General features: G+C 42.1%; 1 protein-coding gene across 5 annotated transcripts in view; it reads left to right on the forward strand.

The window, feature by feature from the left end:
• The window catches only part of LOC109528672 (protein FAM184A-like), a 34,611-nt gene that overhangs the window by 7,558 nt on the left and 11,215 nt on the right, over positions 1–15,838 (forward strand). For 4 of the 5 annotated variants that reach the window (XM_019891566.1, XM_019891569.1, XM_019891567.1 and 1 more), the window contains exons 5-15: positions 842–1,048; positions 1,773–1,946; positions 2,037–2,198; positions 3,262–3,397; positions 4,618–4,799; positions 4,880–5,065; positions 8,335–8,457; positions 8,951–9,112; positions 9,400–9,521; positions 9,685–9,835; positions 15,483–15,597. In XM_019891566.1, the coding sequence (XP_019747125.1) occupies positions 842–1,048; positions 1,773–1,946; positions 2,037–2,198; positions 3,262–3,397; positions 4,618–4,799; positions 4,880–5,065; positions 8,335–8,457; positions 8,951–9,112; positions 9,400–9,521; positions 9,685–9,835; positions 15,483–15,597 (1,720 nt within the window). The remainder of the gene's footprint in view (positions 1–841; positions 1,049–1,772; positions 1,947–2,036; positions 2,199–3,261; positions 3,398–4,617; positions 4,800–4,879; positions 5,066–8,334; positions 8,458–8,950; positions 9,113–9,399; positions 9,522–9,684; positions 9,836–15,482; positions 15,598–15,838) is intronic. The other variant, XM_019891568.1, reaches the window with a different exon arrangement.

Genomic DNA, 15,838 nt, shown 5'->3' on the forward strand with positions numbered 1-15,838 from the left:
TATCGACCACATTTTGTCTTGAAATGCTGTTGGCATTTTAATTATAAGACTCTTATGAACACGTTAAAGTGTTGTTTGAGTTGTTTTAAGTGTATTTGAGCCTGTTTAAAAAATGTAGTGGGATTTCAAAAATTTCTTTTGGAGGAGTCCAATTACTTCACATAGATTGGGGAATGTCAAAATAAATGTGATTGGACAACATTTTTTTTCCTGGTAGTCAGGAGGTTAAGGATTGCACTTTTGTGCAAAATTTGCTATGGCTAAAAGTGCACCCATTGACGCACTTGGCACATTACAAGGACATTAATGTAGTACAGTGTACCGAAACTGGTCTTTTACTTACATTATGCGATACATCCAGTTGTTGACAGCTACTTGTGAGAAGAGTCATTGCTCAGTCAACTTCACACACTAAAAAAAAAAAAAAAAAAGCAAAACAAAACAGCGTCTCAGCAAAAACATAAAAAACAATTTCGTATATCATACCACGTCACACCACGCAATCATCCATATCATGCTTTTTGTGATATTATCTAAAAGCAGCAGGCAGTCCCTCATTTCCCTCTTTGGATCTAGGATCGAACTCAGATCCATAACATGACACCTCACGTTGCATTTTTTTCTTTACTTTTTCAACCTCATGTCTGTGTGATTCGTCTATGTGTCAGGTTTCTTGTATCAGGGGGTGCAGAGAAAGTGCAAGGATTTGTTCATGCCGGCTTATGTCAAGATATTAACGGTTAAAGATGTTGTAAATTTGGAGTGAACGACTGCGGGAGTTGGGCTCGGCACAGCTCGCACGCCACCAAATAGAATAGAATATTTTCCGTGATCCTACTAGGTGGAGGAGATGCGTCGGGATTTTGAGGAGAAGCTGCGGGCATTCAGCCAGGCTCAGGCCCAGTTTGAGGCGGATAAGCGGCGAGCGCTGGAGGAGCTGAGGTCCAACCACCGCCATGAGGTGGAGGAACTGCTAAACAACCAGCAGAACCAGAGCGCCACTTCCACCGAAGACCAGGAGAAATTGGCTGAGCTCCATAGACAAGAGGTGGGACAGAAAAGAAGAGAGAAGAGGTTGACGCTCACTAACTTTGCCTTTTGGAGACAGTTTATGCGGCAAGTTACTTAACGGGGTAATTGCTGTTTTGGTGTCTTGATTTATTCTTTAAACAAGCATAGGGGTTTTGTTGTTGTGCAGATGTGAATTGTTGCACGTCATCCCGCTCTTTGACTCACATTTTTTTCTTTCCTATCAAGTGATAAAGCCACAGATTTGTTTGCATTACTCTTACAATCTGATTTAGGACATACTAAGACAGTATTTACACCACACTTGCCTGGTAGAATTTTGTGAATTTGTCGTAGCGAACGCTTAAAAGACTGCAAGTCAAAGTGTTTAATAACTTTCTAAGTCGACAAATAGAACATCTGTCAAATTAATTCATGGTTCATTTGTCTTTATTTTAACCTAAACCTAACATATAAAACCAGAGCATTTATGCCTAATAAATCTGATATGTTTTTTCTTCTAATGCAGATTAGTTTATTGTTCGGGTTGTTAATAAAATACATGGGAACAGCACCTAGGAAAAAATTGCATATTTAATATAGCAATCGCAATATTGTGGGGAGAAAAAAATTACAGCACACTCCCTTTTTAAAATCGTTCAGCCCTTCATTGTTCAACTGTGTGTTTTGGCAGTCGTGAGGGTTTAAATTTGAGATTTAAAAAAAAAAACAAAAGTTGTCTTTTTTTTTTCTTTATCACACAGGTGGAGTCTTTAATGGAGAGGGTGGAAGAGCTGACAAAGGACAAGGTTCGGGTGGTTGAGGAGTACGAGGCCAAACTGGCCAAGGCTCAGGAGTACTACGAGCGGGAGCTGGAGGCCATGACCAGGACGCACCAGCTCACCACCGAAAACCTGCTCGCCTGGAAAAGGACCGAGGTAGAACCACACGCGCCCCCTTCCACAACACACATGCAGCACCTTGTCCCGACAGTCCGAATCTGACCGTAATCACCTGCGTGTTCTCAGGTTGAGCTTCGAAAAGAGTTCCAGGCGCAGGAGGCGGCACTGCAGCGCTCACTCTCAAAGCTGAGGAATGAGCTTCAGAGGGCCCAGGAGGAGGCGCGAGAGAACCGGGACAAGACCAACAGACTGCAGACGTCACTGGTTAATGCTGAGGGAACCATCAAGGTGAAGAATGAATACATAATCGCAGTAGTGGGAAGCAGTAAAGCACAAATACAAGATTTTCGAGGTATCTGCACTTGAGTGGCTATTTTTCTGATCCCTTTTGAATTTTAACCCCTACTTTTGAAAACGGATATCTGTACTTTCTACTCTTAATTTTGCCAAAATATACTTGTTTCTTTCTTTGGCCTCTGTGGATGGCGAAATGACGTAAAAAAAGATGGAAGTAGAGCGAGGTAAAGTCAGACTGAGTGAGTGAGTTCTTGGTAGATTTAAGGGAACAAAATCCTGGGACAGCAACAACATGGAAGAACATGAGCACGGGAGCATTAATGATGACAGCAACAAATTCAGAGAGCAATATTTGCCATCCATGACCTTATTTAAAGGAGTTGTTTGATGTCGGCACGTCATGTAACTGACAACACATTGTATTGTAGGCATTAAAGTCAAGCCATCGCGAACTCTCTTAGTTTAGAAAAAGTAGTGCATGAGCACTATGTAAGTAAATCAAGAGGAAAACTTTCATGTGCAGATGTTTTGGGGTTTTTTTTCCATCATTGTGCTGTATATTCAATGTGCAGTCATGGAAAAAAAAATAGTAGCCCCCCTTGTTTTCCTGAGTTACTTGTTCATTTTAATGCCTGCTACAACAAGAGGTGCATCATGGGACCGTCAGAAAAGAGATTATGGAATGCTTAAAACTAGTGTCAGGATTGGGTAATTGAGGTGTTGCTGTTGGCAAATGCAGGGAAACAAGGAAACAAGGCAGGAGGAGTACAGAAGTCTCAAAAGAGGATTTTGAGTATACTTTTCAATAATGGGAAAAAAAGGCAAACAAGTTATGTACTTGAATCAAAACACTCAAAATCAGTCCAAAACGTGGAGTTACAAAGAAATGCACTCACAACAAAGGAATTGTAACATGACTCGATCGACGTGACTAACAGCAGAACTGACAATAAATTGACATAGACTGAAGGCAACCAGGCAAAGGAATACAAGCAACCTGGGACGAGGAGGAGCTGGCTGAAGCCTTCAATTTTTCATCCACTGTGTGCTGCAGAACCTGCACAAGCAGCTGGAAGAAGCCATCCAGGATGGTGAAATTTGGGTGATGCAGCTGAAAGACACCGAGTATGAGCTGGAGGGCTGCAGGGAACGAGTGCAGCAGCAAGCAACGGAAATCCTCCACAAAGCTAGTGAGCCACCTGCCCGAAGCACACACACTCACTGAATGCATTTTTTTCAACACAAGAGCTACGTTTACATAAAATGCTGTTGTTGATACAAATGTTTTCGGCTAGCTCACTTTGTCGTGTTTGCTTTTTACACATTTTGACATACAGTCTTGAGGTACAAATAGGTGGGAAATAATCGAAATTAAATCAGCATTGCAGTGAGAGAGAGAGATGGAGAAAAAGAGAGCGAGCATGTGTTCTGAGCGCTCGCATCATCTTCCTTTGGTGTTTGACTCTCCGGTTTGGGTTATTATCTTGCGTCGTCTTACATCATCAATGAAGATTAGTGTGGCAGCACCAAACCCAAGCCTTGGCAGGACTTCCACTGTAGTGAGTTTCACACATTAGCTTGTATTTTCGGGATCCTAAGCACGTCCTTTCTTTCTCAAAGTTTTAGGCTTTTCCATCACTTTGGTAAAGGTTCACTTTTTTCTCATCATTTCATAAAATTATGCCCCAGAATTGTTGAAGCTCATTTGTGTACAAATTCCAGCATGCTGTTCTTTCAGAGATGTAGAATCTGTGCTTTTGTTTATGTTCATGACCTTCAGTCTTTCCCTATGGAGGTTGTTGCTGATGTCACTAGCAGTTGGATTTGCTTCTTTCTTTAAAGCTCTCAAAAAGTTTCTGTCATCAACAGACACTGTTTTTGTTACGTAGTTGCTTGAAATATACGATAACAATATGCACTGATAGTTGTTTTATGTTTCGTTTGACAGTAATTTAAACTGGGCATGTTTTTTTTCTTTATTTTTTTATCATTTTCTTTTTTTTTTTAAGAATGATTCACTATTTGCCAACCTGCTGCTTGCTGGTAAGTTACTTGAGTTGAGTTCATTATGTACAAATGTAAGTCAAAGCAAAAAAAAAAAAAATTTACAGCAATGACAGTCTGTAATTTGACAAACTTGTAAGTCGGGCCACTCGTATCTCATGGAACCACTGTAAAAATATTGGATCTCATTCGTCATCAGTCCAAGATGTCGCACCCAAAGTCAGCTCAAAGATATTCCACTTACCCGCGACCCAAATGAGAAGTATTGAAAATGGACGGACAGGTGGATATCATTAGATTTTGCAGTTGTACCTAATTTTGTGGGGCTTTTACCAATAAACCGTCTTCTGAAATGTCACGAATATACAGCGGTAGTTGTAAATTTGCTTGTTTTGATGGTTCCCAGGTCAGATTGGCTCCCTACAAGCCACCCAGATGGCCCACGAGGCATCCATAAAGAACCTGGACCAAGAGCAGAGTCGGCTGAAGGAGAAGATTGGCAGGCTGGAGCAGGAGAGGGAGGCCCTGCTTAACCAGAACCAGGTGGCCAGCGAGCAGCACAAACAGCAAGTGCTGAAACTGGAGCAGGTGCTTTTTCAAATCTTAAGAAGTAGAGGGTGGGAGTGCAAGCTCCTTTGGTCATATCAACAGCTTCCTCTTCCCTTCAGTCTCTGCGTGAGGAGCACCAGGGCTACGAGAAGGAGCTCTCCATACTAAGAGCTCACTATGAGGAGGAGACGCGTCGCTACAAGGAGGCACAGGTCCGGGCGTTGGAGGAAATGGAGGAGAAACACCGAGCCATGAGGGAGGAGGCTCAACAGGAGAAAGAGGAAGAGAAGAAGCTTCTTATGATGGTGAGTCCGCTGATGCTACAGACGGGGACTGGAGTCACCGCGACTTTACAACAACCGCAGTTGTACAAAAGTGCTACACGTAAGGCAAGACAATGCAACTTTACTTAGATCGGACGTTTCATCCACTAGGGAATGCAGTGTGCTTCACACAACTGAAAGCGCAACACCTAAAAGCATTTCCAAAATGCAACAGCATTCAAAGGCATGAGAGCAAAAGTGGCTTCGTAAAATTCCAAAAAGAACATACATCGACCATGTTAAAATGCATTTACAAACAAAAGATTTAAAGACATTTAAAAGTGAAGGACAGAAATAAAAAGTAGCTTTCTGAAATTACGAAAAAGACCGATAAGGGAAATCGATTTTTAAAATGCTTGAAAGACCTTTATCAAAGAAATATGGAAAAGTGTGGTTTTTAACCTGGATATAAAAGCATTTATAGTTGGAACTGACTTCACTTCTGTTGGCGGCCAGGTGCGGTGTGGCCATTTCAGGAAAATATGTTAATTTTCCCCAACGTCCAGTGTATTTATGGGCCAGTCCTGCACATCACAGCCGTCTGCAAAAAAAGTAACTGTCGTTTTATTAACAGCTGAATATTGTCTGTTGGCGAGGAACACACATACTGTACAGCGTTGTTTCAATTTTACTGTTCCCTTCAGTCATCTCTCATGCTTTTTTTTTAACTATATTTTAGCGCCTGCTCTTATCTCTCGCCATATCTCTTCCTCCATGTTGGTGAACCTCCACATGGTTGTAGATGTAGCATCTTAAACAAGTGCAGAGAATCTAATAGTGCCCATAATCTCCGGTCAATAAAAACGGGGCAGTTGTAAACATGCTGCCAGTGAAGATGCAAAACAAAAAGTGTCGATACTCTCAAGCAAAGAAAGCCAGAAACTCTGAAATCAGTCCACTATAAATTTAAACAAAACACAACGAAAATGAAATGATGAGAGGCGAAATACCTTTTAAGGCAACCAGAGAACAGTCTAGTTGTGGTCTGGAACATAAGCTGTGTGTTTGGAAAAGGAACAGGGTTAAGAAAACCAGATACTTCCGGTAATTGCAAGGTGACTCAATTTGGAGATTAATCTTGAGACTTGCACATGCGTGAATTGATCCCATCGCTGGGTGATGGTGATGAAATCTGGCAGGTACCAACTTTCATACGAAGTAATTAAGACCAGCAGCCGCGGGCTTTTCCATCTCTCTCAGCTGTTCAGGAACATCAGCAATTAATGTTTGCCCTTCAGCAAAACCTTGTTTGAGAGTAATGTACGGCTAAGAAAGGCACACCCCCTACTTGGGACTGCGCAGTTTTAATTAGGCCAAAGAACCCCATGCTCACCCTCCGTTTTTTTAAACGCAAATACGCGCATTGTGTACCCGCACGTTCGTTTGCAGGACTGTTGGCAGGTTTGCCGCATGAGTTTGCTTTGCTTGCGCGCCGCGTAGCGCTGTCAGTGTTGTTACCTGCAGAAAACCAGCTCACCTTCATATACACAAACCATTAGACTTCAGAGGGGATTTATCTTTTTAGTATTATGCGCCCTTCTCTCCACTTTTTGGCTTCAAAGGCTGATTGGAGCTGACTGCATATTGGTGGATTTTCCACAGATATTAAATCCTGCCTGCGAGCATTGTGCAAGCGTGTGGGCGTCAGATGAAAGATTTCCTGAAAGAATTGGAGAGAGGGACAGGATGAATGGAGACAGTGGATGTGAAAAATCATTCATATAGGCTGTGCCTTGTCATCTTTAGGTGGATGCCTGGTTTTTTTTTCCCGACACAAATAAAAGGGGCTGGAGGAGGGCAGAGATGGAGACCATGTAGAAGTGGTCATTAATAAAGCGGGGATTTGATCGGCCAGAAACTTTGAATCCTTGCTAGCAAGATATTAAAAAGTTTCGAACGCAATCCTACTAATTTCTCATGCTCTATTAATTCCAAATCCAGTTCACCGAAGCCCCATTGAGACTGCAGCAGAATTTCTTGGATCCGCCTGCAGGTGGCAGCTTTATTGGCCGTGTCGAATCATTCACTGGTCCTTGAGGAGAACTGAATCTGCCATGTGAATGTTGATGTGTGCTCTCTGTCGGATTAGGCTAACACCACCTGTCATGCAGATTGTTAAAGCTTTCATCCTCCGAAAAGAGAAAGGATTTGTGATCAGCATACAGAAAACCTACTGCCCGTGTATTTAATTGAAGATATTTTGTGACCAAATATGAAAAAGAAGAACTGTCATCCTTGGACATCATGAAGCTGGCTAGTGGCACATAAACTGGTAAAGAGCGAATGGTGACATACTGCAAAATCAAAATCGAATCTTAAAATCGCAAGAAAAACATAATGGAATGAATCATATGTGACTTAATTGAAGCAACTATACACACGTCAACATCAAGTTTTAGTCAGAGATGGGTTTATGTGTCCCCAGATGTCTTTTTGATGCTATTTAAAAAGATATATCTTTTTTTCTAGTGTATTAAGTTTTTCATATAATTAGATTTTTGTTTTTAAATTTGAGTCGCAAAAGCTTCCACATTACGGATTTTGACGTTTCAGAAAAAAAATCTGTTGCTCACCCGAGCCCTTAATTCATAAATATGACTACCAGTAAATATATTACTATAGTACATACATTATTATTATTATTATTATTATTATTAATTATTATCACCATCAGCATTGTTGTTTTTGTTATTATTATTATTGTTATGAAAACCTGATGTGCTTGAGAAAAAACAAGGACAGATTCACAATCAGCACAAAAAAATCTTTAAAAATGTATTTGCATCTCTGATTAAAACATTTAGCAAAACCTTGTTGACCACTTTTGTTTGCCAATAGAACAAGAAAATTTAAATTGGCAAGACTCCTTGAAATAAGTCAACAAAGCGAGCGTGAAAACCCCCACCAGTTTTTAAAACGAGTTTAGCTTTTTTTTTTTTTTTTTTTTTTGCCCTATCCATCAAATAAACATGCAAGAATTTTGATTCATTGCTCCTCTAGTAATGATTGTACTCATTTTTATGACAAAAGACTAAAGAACAAAACGAAATAAATTGCAAAGCAAACCACCACTCTGATGGAATCAACAACAAAAAAAAAAATAACGACAAAACTTCCAATCCTCTTTTCCCATTTTTCTTCCACCCCCTGTGCCCAGAATCCCCACACAGTCCTCCCATTTTAGATCTGCTTCTTTCAAGTGTAAACACTTCATCTGCGGAGTCTCTTCTTGCTCTGAATCTCCTCCCCAGAAAATGAGTCAGGAGTTTGAGATAAAACGCCTGTCTCTGGAGGAGCAGCGAGACCGAGTGCAGCAGCAACTGGACAACTTGAAAGAGGAGCTCTCTGCCAAGCTCAACATGGCCAATCAAGAGGTACGAATCTGAAGAATTCAACTTCCTTTTTTGGGTGGATTCCTCAAGTGTTGATTCAACTCATTTAACTGCATAAAAGTTCTGATGTACAAAAGTGAACAAATTTTTTTTCCCAGTCATTCATACAATTATCTTATAGACCAATCAGAAAATAGTTACGCTTTCTTATTCAGTTAAGTAAAAAAGTTCAAACGAAATGAAAACTGACGATAATAAGAAAATCCAAAACTATTACAACCCTGGATTTCAACCATGTTTGACTTGACCTTTTTCTATTTACTAGTTTTTACATTGTGTCATCATCTGCAGAGACTGAAAAAAGTAACATGCCTATTTTGTCAAAGGAAGTAGTAGAAAATAGCAATATTTGTTTTCATGTTGAGGAGGGCATGTTGAGTCCAGAAGAATAAATACACAGAGTACATGCATCTGAAAAATCCACCTAAGTGCAGTAATAATTGTTTTTGTACTCTGTTAACTGCCACCATTGCAGGTGTCCCACCTCCAGGAGCTGATGAGGGAGCGAGACCAGAATGTGAGCTCAGCACAGAACCAGATCACCTGCTTGAAAGAAACACAGGAGAAGCTCAAGATAGAGCTGGACGCCACCAGAGCTCGGGTTCGCGAGACTAGCAACCTGCTAACAGATCTGCAGGTGAGCAGGACGAGTGATTTAAGCCCGGCACGTCATGGAGAATTAAAGCTGCAGACGAAAGTGAAGATGATGACGCAGAAAATTTTTGAAAGCAAGAAATGAACATTTGCAAAGCAGTAAGTGCTGAGACATTTGTGAGCTAATGTTGATGGAGCCATTATGCGCTGAGAACCCTGCTAATGGAGAGAAGGGGACAGGGAGCGTGAGCGCACTGTAGAACAGCAGTACAGCAACAAAACCGCAATGTTGATTTGATGTGTACATAAACACCAACTCTGTGCTTGTAGGAGGAGATTGAGACCCAGAAACAGCAGCATGAAGCCCGAGTGATGTCCATCCGAACCGAGGAGAAGCAGAAGATGGACAAGATGGCCGACAACCTGGAACAAAAATGGAGAGAAGCACTTCGGTAAATAAATAAATGGACACAAAGGCTCCCTTTCTTCATTAGAGCCTCTTTGTCATCAGTCTGTTGTACAGAGGTCAAAGAACGACTATCAAAGTACTAGAGACTTACCATATTTTTCGAACCATAAGGGACAAATTAAAAAATAATGTGCTTCCCTCTTTAGTGAAGAAGTGCGGTTGTTGAGGGAGGAGCTGAGCGAGGAATACGATGCTGACAAGCAGGCAGCCTTGACTCAACTGTCCCAGCAGAAGGAGCTGGAAATGATGGCCGCCAGGGAAGGCTGGCAGAGGAAGGTGGAGGACCTGCTCGAACAGGTGAAACTCCAAATGTCATGCTATGTCATGGCTAGTTAGCTGTTCAGTGATGTCACAAAATATTTATACATAGAGTCGAGTGTGGGCTAGCACGGACTACATGAAGCTCTGAACGAATCTATCGCTCGTAACCGTCCTTTATTTGTTGAAGAGCTTTACAGGGTTCCAATATAAGATTGGTAAATTGTGGATTTTAATATTGTGAATTTGTAGGGCTGGAAAAGTAGAGAAAATGGAAATCGTATGGAAAAGTATTTATGTTTTGTGTTATGTGGCGGGCGGCCCGGTGGTCCAGTGGTTAGCGCGTAGACCACACAGTACAGAGGTCGTGGATTCGATTCCGGCTCCAGCCTTCCTGTGCAGAGTTTATATGTTGTCCTCGTGCCTGTGTGGGTTTTCTCCGGGTACTACGTTTCCTCCCACATTCTAAAAACATGCATGGCAGGCTGATTGAACACTCGAAATTGTCCCTAGGTGTGAGTGTGAGTGCAGATAGTTGTTCGTCTCTGCGTGCCCTGTGATTGGCTGGCAACCGGTTCAGGCTGTCCCTGCCTACTGCCCGAAAACGGCTGGGATTGACTCCAGCACGCCCCGCAACCCTTTTGAGGATAAAGCAGTTCGGAAAATGGCTGAATGGATGTTATGTGGCTTTTTTTTTTTTTATATCAGAGATTAGGGTTTTTTTTAATTATTTAAACAGGAGGTGCTCCTACCAAACCTTCCTATTTTGCTTTCATTCATTCAGCTATCTTATGTTGGAAGCTCCAGAGCGCCCACTCGATAGAATTTCACATTGTGAACAATCAAACAGAACTTTCATATTTATAAAACTCTTTATTTATACACACACACATACACACACACGTATGTATGTATGTATGTATGTATGTATGTATGTATGTATGTATGTATGTATGTATGTATGTATGTATGTATGTATGTATGTATGTATGTATGTATGTATGTATGTATGTATGTATGTATGTATGTATGTATGTATGTATGTATGTATGTATGTATGTATGTATGCATGCATGTATGTATGTATATGTATATGTATATATATGTATATATATGTAAAGTTGAATATTCAAAAGTGATGCCAAGTAAATCAACATCCGCTAGCACGACGTGACCTTTAGCTGTTTGCGATCACCTCCACCACTTTAATTGACTGATCTGCCCAGCAATTGATGTCCACAACTCCAACTGTATGGCAAGTTCCTTCTCGCAGCGACTTTGGTGCATGGCCAAATGTGTTTGACAGTGGTGCTCTGAACAACTTTTGCCTGTTTTGCGCAATCTACATCATTCCCCCTACAACTGTAAATGAACTCCCTCTGCTCTTTATGTTTTTTAATGTTTTTTGCCAGCAGCAGTCGAGAAAACAGCGTAATCACCGCCACTCCAGACCAGAATGTGAGCTCAGCACAGAACCAGATCACCTGCTTGAAAGAAACACAGGAGAAGCTCAAGATAGAGCTGGACGCCACCAGAGCTCGGGTTCGCGAGACTAGCAACCTGCTAACAGATCTGCAGGTGAGCAGGACGAGTGATTTAAGCCCGGCACGTCATGGAGAATTAAAGCTGCAGACGAAAGTGAAGATGATGACGCAGAAAATTTTTGAAAGCAAGAAATGAACATTTGCAAAGCAGTAAGTGCTGAGACATTTGTGAGCTAATGTTGATGGAGCCATTATGCGCTGAGAACCCTGCTAATGGAGAGAAGGGGACAGGGAGCGTGAGCGCACTGTAGAACAGCAGTACAGCAACAAAACCGCAATGTTGATTTGATGTGTACATAAACACCAACTCTGTGCTTGTAGGAGGAGATTGAGACCCAGAAACAGCAGCATGAAGCCCGAGTGATGTCCATCCGAACCGAGGAGAAGCAGAAGATGGACAAGATGGCCGACAACCTGGAACAAAAATGGAGAGAAGCACTTCGGTAAATAAATAAATGGACACAAAGGCTCCCTTTCTTCATTAGAGCCTCTTTGTCATCAGTCTGTTGTACAGAGGTCAAAGAACGACTATCAAAGTACTAGAGACTTACCATATTTTTCGAACCATAAGGGACAAATTAAAAAATAATGTGCTTCCCTCTTTAGTGAAGAAGTGCGGTTGTTGAGGGAGGAGCTGAGCGAGGAATACGATGCTGACAAGCAGGCAGCCTTGACTCAACTGTCCCAGCAGAAGGAGCTGGAAATGATGGCCGCCAGGGAAGGCTGGCAGAGGAAGGTGGAGGACCTGCTCGAACAGGTGAAACTCCAAATGTCATGCTATGTCATGGCTAGTTAGCTGTTCAGTGATGTCACAAAATATTTATACATAGAGTCAGAGTGTGGGCTAGCACGGACTACATGAAGCTCTGAACGAATCTATCGCTCGTAACCGTCCTTTATTTGTTGAAGAGCTTTACAGGGTTCCAATATAAGATTGGTAAATTGTGGATTTTAATATTGTGAATTTGTAGGGCTGGAAAAGTAGAGAAAATGGAAATCGTATGGAAAAGTATTTATGTTTTGTGTTATGTGGCGGGCGGCCCGGTGGTCCAGTGGTTAGCGCGTAGACCACACAGTACAGAGGTCGTGGATTCGATTCCGGCTCCAGCCTTCCTGTGCAGAGTTTATATGTTGTCCTCGTGCCTGTGTGGGTTTTCTCCGGGTACTACGTTTCCTCCCACATTCTAAAAACATGCATGGCAGGCTGATTGAACACTCGAAATTGTCCCTAGGTGTGAGTGTGAGTGCAGATAGTTGTTCGTCTCTGCGTGCCCTGTGATTGGCTGGCAACCGGTTCAAGCTGTCCCTGCCTACTGCCCGAAAACGGCTGGGATTGACTCCAGCACGCCCCGCAACCCTTTTGAGGATAAAGCAGTTCGGAAAATGGCTGAATGGATGTTATGTGGCTTTTTTTTTTTTTATATCAGAGATTAGGGTTTTTTTTAATTATTTAAACAGGAGGTGCTCCTACCAAACCTTCCTATTTTGCTTTCATTCATTCAGCTATCTTATGTTGGAAGCTCCAGAGCGCCCACTCGATAGAATTTCACATTGTGAACAATCAAACAGAACTTTCATATTTATAAAACTCTTTATTTATACACACACACATACACACACACGTATGTATGTATGTATGTATGTATGTATGTATGCATGCATGTATGTATGTATATGTATATGTATATATATGTATATATATGTAAAGTTGAATATTCAAAAGTGATGCCAAGTAAATCAACATCCGCTAGCACGACGTGACCTTTAGCTGTTTGCGATCACCTCCACCACTTTAATTGACTGATCTGCCCAGCAATTGATGTCCACAACTCCAACTGTATGGCAAGTTCCTTCTCGCAGCGACTTTGGTGCATGGCCAAATGTGTTTGACAGTGGTGCTCTGAACAACTTTTGCCTGTTTTGCGCAATCTACATCATTCCCCCTACAACTGTAAATGAACTCCCTCTGCTCTTTATGTTTTTTAATGTTTTTTGCCAGCAGCAGTCGAGAAAACAGCGTAATCACCGCCACTCTGCTTACCCATAAGCAACACTATACGCCTCATTGTAGCCGTAATCACAAGCAAAAACCTTAATTTGCGACCAAGTTATGGAAGCAGGCACTGCTCGAGTCGCTCCGAATGTTGAGCGTCCCCGCCTCTGACTAAGTCAGCACTCTGCAGAGTCACAAACCGGAAGTGCCAAGAGTGACTCTTCGTGATTTCTGCCAAGACACCCATGGCCTCAGATGTAAACACTTTGTGGCAAATTGTAGGCAGCCTCTACTGATGGCAGCTGCAGTCAGGTTTTAAAATATTTTTTACAAAATCTATACTCCCAGTATTGGATACTCCTGCACAATTTAATAATTCAATCAAAATTTATTCTACTCATTGTGATGCCTCAAATAGCAAAATAATGCACCCAGAAAATGATAAATGTCCTTGAATATGATGCAGTGCAGTTCTACACTACTGCAACAATAAACATAAACTTCAATTGACTTGTGGTACAAATAATCTGTAATTATCCATCCATCCATCCATTTTCCGATCCACTTATCCTCACAAGGGTCGCGGGGGGTGCTGGAGCCTATCCCAGGTGTCTTCGGGCAGTAGGCGGGGGACACCCTGAACCGGTCGCCAGTCAATCGCAGGGCACACAGAGACGAACAACCATGCACGCTCACACTCACACTCACACCTAGGGACAATTTAGTGTGTTCAATCAGCCTGCCATGCATGTTTTTTTGGAATGTGGGAGGAAACCGGCGCACCCGGAGAAAACCCACGCAGGCCCGGGGAGAACATACAAAGTCCACACAGGGAGGCCGGAGCTGGAATTGAACCCGGTACCTCTGCACTGTGAAGTCGACGTGCTAACCACTGGACTACTGGGCCGCCCTATCTGTAATTATAATAATGTATATTACTTCGACCTACTGGAGTGGGACAATATGTCCCGCCACAACATAACTTTTAAATTAACTCACCTCATTTTATTGATATTGTTCCTGATCATGATGCACTGATCGTAAATTTGACATTTTAGAAACGAAAAAAATCTTTGCAGCAAGCCAAAATATATATACAGTACTTATGTTATGTCCCGAAGGTTCAGTCAAATGCAGGTTTTTACTGTTCTGGGTTTTAGACATCTGTTCCTTGAGGATGTTAAAGAATCTCTGCAACAACCTCAGCCAAGGCCATACACTCTTAAACATGACAATTTGATCTTCTTGTTGCAGTTCCATCTGCAAAGCTGCTTAATCGCTGACCTACTTGGCCCTAGTGCAGTAGCAGCAAAAAAAAAAAATCTTAATCTTAGGTTCACTTGGAACCTCAGCAAAATTAATAAAGCAACTACCAAAAGCAATCAAAACAGAACTTCTTACCCTTGTGCTTTCACAATGTAGTAATGGCAGCAAACACAGACAAGACAATTGCCCGTTGGTGGTCATCCCTACTGCCTTATCCAGTTCCAGTTAATCCCATTCAGTCGCACTCCTCTTCCTCGTCTTGTTAAAGCCATCTAACCCAACAGCTCCCCATTTCCATCCTGCTGCACTAAATCCTGCAGGGGATTTAACTGCCAGCGGATGGAGGAGAGTCGTGCCATTCACTGCGTCTAATAGTCACAGTACCTCCTCAAAACAACACAGTACTTTCGCACTCAATGAGAACCTATCAATATTTTGAGATGAGTGGCTTCTATCATACTGTTGGCATCACCACGATGACATGTTTGTTGTAGCAGGCTGTATTTTTGGTACACTCGGCCATCAGTGTAGACTTTCCTGATTGAATCCACCATTTAAAACCGTCACTTTTACATTGCACTTATACAAACCATCAATATTATCCAATCTCCCCGTCCCACACACACACACACACACACACACACACACACACACACACACACACACACACACACACACACAATGTCACATAATGTACAATATATGAATCAGTTCATGATTACGATTTATCTCATACCATGACAAAAAAATAAACATGGCCAATCCAGTGGTGAGAATCTGAAACCAACACACACACACACACACACACACACACACACACATGCGTGCGCGTCACATTTTGGCAACCAGTATTCACATGCAGTGTAATGTTGGTGTGCTGTAGATCTCTCTGTTGAAGCAGTCTCTGGAGTTGCAGCTGTCCCAGTCGCAGTCGGCCCTCCAGCAGCTGCAATCTCAGTTCAGCCAGGAGAGGGAGCTGCTCGGCCAGCAACTCAAAGGTACGCCAGTCTCATGACACCACAGTGTCATATTAAAGAGCATTAGGTTGGGTGTTCCAATCCTTGCTCTGGAGTATGTATGTGTTCCCGATGTTTGGGTGGCTTTTGTCCAGCATTCCAAAAAACATGCCTGTCAGGTACACTGAAGACTATCACAGAGATGGGCAACAGCGACCCATGAACTAACACCATAAAGGAAAAAAAAAAGGGTTTTGTGTGTGTGTGTGTGTGTGTGTGGGGG

The sequence above is a fragment of the Hippocampus comes genome, unplaced genomic scaffold (genome assembly GCF_001891065.2).
Source record: "Hippocampus comes isolate QL1 unplaced genomic scaffold, H_comes_QL1_v1.1 scaffold174, whole genome shotgun sequence".
Classification (NCBI taxonomy): Eukaryota; Metazoa; Chordata; class Actinopteri; order Syngnathiformes; family Syngnathidae; genus Hippocampus; species Hippocampus comes.